The sequence below is a fragment of the Cynara cardunculus genome (assembly GCF_001531365.2).
Source record: "Cynara cardunculus var. scolymus isolate 2C chromosome LG 11, CcrdV1, whole genome shotgun sequence".
NCBI lineage: Eukaryota > Viridiplantae > Streptophyta > Magnoliopsida > Asterales > Asteraceae > Cynara > Cynara cardunculus.
Window position 1 is genome coordinate 19,405,331 of NC_037538.1, and position 5,955 is coordinate 19,411,285.

General features: G+C 33.3%; 1 protein-coding gene across 1 annotated transcript; it reads right to left on the reverse strand.

Moving 5' to 3' along the window:
* Nucleotides 1–713: 713 nt before the first annotated feature.
* Nucleotides 714–2,389, reverse strand: LOC112521361 (transcription factor MYB108-like). Its single transcript, XM_025130178.1, has 3 exons — nucleotides 2,120–2,389; nucleotides 1,669–1,798; nucleotides 714–1,579 (listed from the first exon to the last, which is right to left on the reverse strand). The coding sequence occupies exons 1-3, from the start codon at nucleotides 2,286–2,288 to the stop codon at nucleotides 898–900; spliced, it is 981 nt and encodes a 326-aa protein (XP_024985946.1). The 5' UTR covers nucleotides 2,289–2,389; the 3' UTR covers nucleotides 714–897.
* Nucleotides 2,390–5,955: the final 3,566 nt, after the last annotated feature.

Here is a 5,955-nt window from a genome sequence, read left to right on the forward strand (position 1 = left end):
GATTAATCAGAATTACCTTTTCCTTTTTTTTTCATGAGACCATATTTTTATACTTGAAACTTCACAGCAAAACACTTCTAAAAATAATCTTCACAATATTTTTGTTGTGAAGGTTCAAATTTTTTTATCTTCACAATATTTTGCTGTAAAGTTTCAAGTGTAAAAATGTGGTATTACGAGTCTCACGAAAATAGGATGGTCTCACGTGAACCCAAACATATATAGGGTTGGGTTTACGTGAGACCAACATGTTTTCGTGAAACCACTTTTTTACACTTAAATCTTCACAGCGAAATACTTTGAAGGTAAAAAAAGCCGAACCTTCACAACAAAAACATTGTGAAGGTTACCTTTACAACATTTTGATGTGAAGTTTCAAGTATAAAAATATGGTCTCACAGATTTCATGAAAACAAGTCACGTGATACCAAGTATATATATATATATATGTATATATATATATATATATATATAAAGTTAGTGGATCCGACTATTCTCGTTTCCGTAGTGATAGTATTTTATTATATTATGATTATTTTACACTTCTACCATATGATTTTTATTTATATATTATTGTATTTTCATTTTACTATTTTGCAGTTTTAAGATATATATATATATATATATGTGTATATATATATATATATCATGAAATAAAAATAATAAATTAAATGACTAAAAAAATAAAATACGAAGAAACCATTGAATAAAATCTTTGGTAAGAAATGATGATGAAATTACAGTTTTAGCCCCCACCCAAAAATCCAAGAAACAAAAAGAAAACACATGCAACTTGTTTTCATCACAAATTAGAAACGTGTATCTCACAAGTTTTTAGTAAACTTTCTAAGCCAATAATGTATACATAAATTTAATTTATCATCTTCTGGTTATTTTTCACATGTTGAATTGCTGTTTTAGAAACCAAATGTCCTCAACGTTCCACAAATTGTCAGAGAAATCATCGTTGCCGCCGTCTGACCATTGGTTGTTTTGCTCCACCATCGCCTGAAAATCCATCCCTGGATTGAAGTAACCCGACGGGCTAATTATGGTGTCCGCAAACCCGCCACCGATCGGGTTATTGTGTTGAAAGAAATCTTGATTTTGGCTTTGGTTGGCCGGATAATAACAATCGGTCAAGTCGGAGACAGGTGACACCGCGGTGGTGCTTGAATTTTCCGGGGTGTAGCTAGGGGTGATTTGGGCATTTCCATAATTCGAACAAATGTTGCCACAATTGTTGTTGTTGCCCTGAGGAACTACCAGTTGGCTAGTAACGATATTATCCATATTGTTGCTTTGGTTGAGCGGGTAAGAGTTTGTGGTGGTGGCGGTGGAGGTAGTGGTGGTAGTGGTGGTGGAGGAGGAGGAGCCACCGGTGGTGGCGGTTGTGGTGGCAGCTGCCTGAATCCGTTCCACAAGTCTTGGCATCCAAAGATACCGCATCGTGTCCTTAAATTGCTTGCTGTTAACATCACATTTCAATTGTTTTGCATGCTTTTGAACTCTCGTTCTCCAATAATTCTTAATTTCATTGTCCGTTCTCCCCGGCAAGTGCTGTGCTATTTTTGACCATCTGAAAATAAACAACATGGTTACTTAAATGAACCCAATCATATTATTACAAACTAAAACTTTTTCACAAAAACGAAAACTTTCACGTACCGATTGCCCCATCGAGAGTGAAGTTCAAGAATCAAGAGCTGTTCTTCGAGCGTGATGTTTCCACGACGAACATCGGGTCGTAAATAATTCAGCCATCTTAACCGACAACTCTTTCCGGTTCTTTTGAGTCCTGTTAACGAATTCCATCAAAATTAAGTATTTCTTTCGATAAAATGTAACAAAAAAGAAAAGAGACATAGAATTGGTAAAGTTTATAGAGGTTCGTAATACCCTAATTAATAACTAATAAGCACTTCTTTGCATCCATCATATCATTCCCTTTCTAAAAACTTTAAGAACCCGTCAATTTAATTCGCTTTTTTGAGAAGATGAATCAAAAAAGACGAAAACCCAGTATTCACAACAAGTTATAACTTGATCGGAATTCATTACATATGCATGGGTGTCGCCGGAAAATAGAGATCAGTAAAGCACAAGGTACAAGACATACCAGCACAACGAGCAAGAGAATTCCAGCGGCCTTCGCCGTGATGGGCGATGTAATTGATGAGAGTGAAATCTTCTTCCACCGTCCATGGACCTCTTCTAAGATCTTCCATCATGCTCATTTGATCATCGTCTTCACTACCACCCATTTCCAAACAGTTGTTGCTGTTCATCTGATCCTTTTCTCTTTGATCTATGTGTGTTTTTTGGTGTGTTTCAATGTGTGTGAGAGAGAGAGAGAATATAGAGTTTGAGAGAGAGAGAGAGAGAGAGAGAGAGAGAGAGACAATTTATTGATACTCTAAGGGTGTATTTTCCGGCTTAGGATGGGGAGAGGGTAGGGTTTATATAGATACATAATCGTGTGTGTTTAGTGTGTGAGAGAGAAAGAGGGATGAGAGAGAGAGCCGCAATAGTGAGAGGCTGTGGGTGGGGAGGGGGGTCACTATAAATAACCCTATAAATTAATTTTAAAATTAAAATTAAAAAGCCAAAACGAACCAAGTATTTTTATATAAAACAATTTAATTCATGTAATTATGTCCATTTTATAAATAAAAGTTGTGATATGTTAGAATATATTTTATACATAAATAAATAAATATTGATTTAAACCTAAACTAAGATTCCCAAACCCAGATACAATTAGCGTTATTAATTAATAATTTTTTTTATTAATCTGGATATCCAACCCGTTATGCGAGCCAATTATTTACAGGACGACCACCTGCTTTGTAAATAACCCGAATTCACCGTATTTAAATATCTATGGCCACAAAAGAATTTTTTATTTCTACTTAAATTTAAACCTGAAATCTTCTAGTATTTTTGACTTTTGAAATAATATTTTTTTAAATTTTACGAATTGAACCGAATGGTGGAATAATTAATAATTAATAAATAGAGTTAGAGAAAGAACACGTGTGGGGTGATGTTATTGATAAAGTCGGCCTTGGGAGTTTGACACTTTGACTTTCTTGGCTTTGTTGGATTTGTGTTGCAAAAGTGAGAAATTATAAGAAAGATGGTAGGTCCCTACAAACTTATGTTATTTCTACTTTCTCTACCTAAAAAGTGAAGTCATTTGTTCTTCAATTTTGAGAGTTCCCATTTGCTAACAACACTTCATAAAAACCCTAATCAATTCATGGAATTAAACAACTACAAAAGATTTAATGAAGAATGTATTCTTGACATGTATATTAATATCGATTTTTACTGATCTCTAGCGGCAAACCGGCCTATTATATGCAGCTAAGCTAATATGCGCCGAAGAAAGCCACGTGCTGTAGGCAAGCTTTATTCGGCCTGGAACATTGATTCCCAATAACGAATAGGCTAGCTCTATCTCTCAATTACCTATCGTGTGTTCGAGAAGGTCCCTCAGTTCCTCGGCAGCACCTCGAGGAGCATTTAGTTGTTGAAAACAAAAGCTTCCAAAAGTAGTTCCTCAATATAGGAATATGCATAAACTGTAGCTCGAAAGAGCTGACCCTAAGCTATTAAATAAAATGGAGTTTGAATGAGTATGGACTTCTATCAAATGCTAAAATCAGATGAAAATCCAAATTACAGTTTACATTTTTAAAGAAAAATGAAAAAAATGATGGCCAAAGAAGGTGATAGCCCTGTAGATTCCTTCCCATGGTTCGATCCTTCTCCTTTGGCGTTCAATAAGTAGAGGATCAGGGCAAAAATATTTGATTGTTGATGATTAGATATTATCTTTTACTGTCAACGAAGAAAATATGGTTTAACTTTGTTAAGAGGTAAAAGTATTGTTGACATAAGTTTTTTTTGAAGTATATAATATTTTTATACGGCAAATGCAATAAATAAACTCACACACCCTCCTCACTTTTGGTGAGGTTTGAACCCTTAACCTCCTAAGAAGCCAAGGGCTACGATACCGCTAGACTGAAAGCCCTTTGGTTTGTTGACATAAGTTGGTGGCTGAAATTAATAGGAATCGTCTAAAGGATGGGAATCTAATAAGCAAGTTATTATTTTGAAGAGTTGTCGGTTTAAGCGATAAAAATCATCTGTTACTCCTTTTCTATTCCTGTCCTAACACCATGTAGGATATTGATGCACCATCTTCTTCTCTCTCTTACTACCATTCAATTCATATGTGCACCCTCCCCATCCTTTACATTTACGTATTAGCTCCATACATTTACACATTCGAGTTTTGATTGAAGGAGTAAGGAAGAAAACAATGGAGGGATAACTAGTGATTTTTAATGCAATAACCCTTACCATCGTTAGTGATATGCACATACTCGTCTATCGAATTTCTATCTCTACATGTTGATTTATCAACAACTTTTTATAGGGGGTTGTTATTTGCACCCCCAGCTATTAAAAAATTCAAAAAAGATACCTATTAATAACATTAAATTGTCTAAAAGTTTGAAAAACTTTTTCTCTCTCATATGTTTCCTCTCTTACTTTTTTTTAATTAATAGATAATAATAATTATTAATTTATAGTAATTATAATTTTTATTTGTATTATATATTAATCAAATTTAAAACAAATAGAAAATTTAGGACATATACATAATGAGATAAAATCAACTAAGAGAAAGCCTAGAATTTAGGGTAAATAAAACAAATCAATNTTAACCATATGTATATAGTCGTATAGTTTGTCCTTACAAAAATTGAATAAAAATTTTAAAAATTCATATGCAAATTCTTAATTTTTATTTTATCTATATTTTCATATAATATATCATTAATCCTTCTACAACTTTAAAAATTTAGAAAATAATCCATAAAAAGGGAAATAAAATTTGTATTTTCATTCACAAGTAACCATTTCAACATTCTCTTTTTACGATTTCGAACTTGTTAAAGGCTAGTTAGAAAAACGATTTTCAATGTCGACCCACCAACTCAGGAACCTCATAGGCATAATTGTCCAGACACGTCAACATTTGTAGAGTTTGATATTTTGGTGAACAATAAACAAATGAGACATAGTTCATACTTCGACCAAAAAAATTATGCACATCTATACATTAATCAATTTCCAAGTATTTTCCATCCTTACATGGTGTAGGTACGTAACGTAGTCCATGCAAGTTATTTTTTTTATTTCAATGTATTAATCAATTTTTAAATAATTTTCATTTTTACATCACAAAGGTATAAGATGCAAAAGGCGAAATAAACTGTGGATTTCAGGCGATAGCTGTTTGTCTCGGTTGCCACGAAGATGAATGGCCATCTACTTGATATGATTTAATGGAGGAGTTAAACATGTACAAAACAAAATATCTCGAGGTGTATGACATTGAACTATTGTATTAGCTTTATAACTCCTTGAACTTCTTTGAGCTAGACTCATTTGCACCAAATGAGCATTTGATGGATGTTTTTGGAACGGGCTTGTTGATTGCTTCAAGATGCAATGTGATACTACATTCTTTAGCAACTATAGGTAGCATGACACTCTTCCCACTTCGATCTAGTCCTCCACCGTGGTATGAACATGTTGTTTTTACAATTTGGTACGTTAACGATAATCATTACGTCAATATTTTTTGCAGAAGGGCACCCGATACCCTCTATCGTGCCAAATTGGTTTCGTTTCAAATATTATTGCGCAACCGCATTGGCTACTCCGTACATGACCAGAATAAATAAGTACTAGCAACTGTTATCTAGTAATCCTACTACGAAATTTATTTCATTTGATTGAGTTATAATATTTTCAGAATTTTGTACCTTATTTGTTGATTTATCAATTAACTTATTTTAATGATCTTTTTTGTATTAAATTACTTTATCTTTGTAGCTTTAAACATTTAATTAAAAAATTTACATATATAAA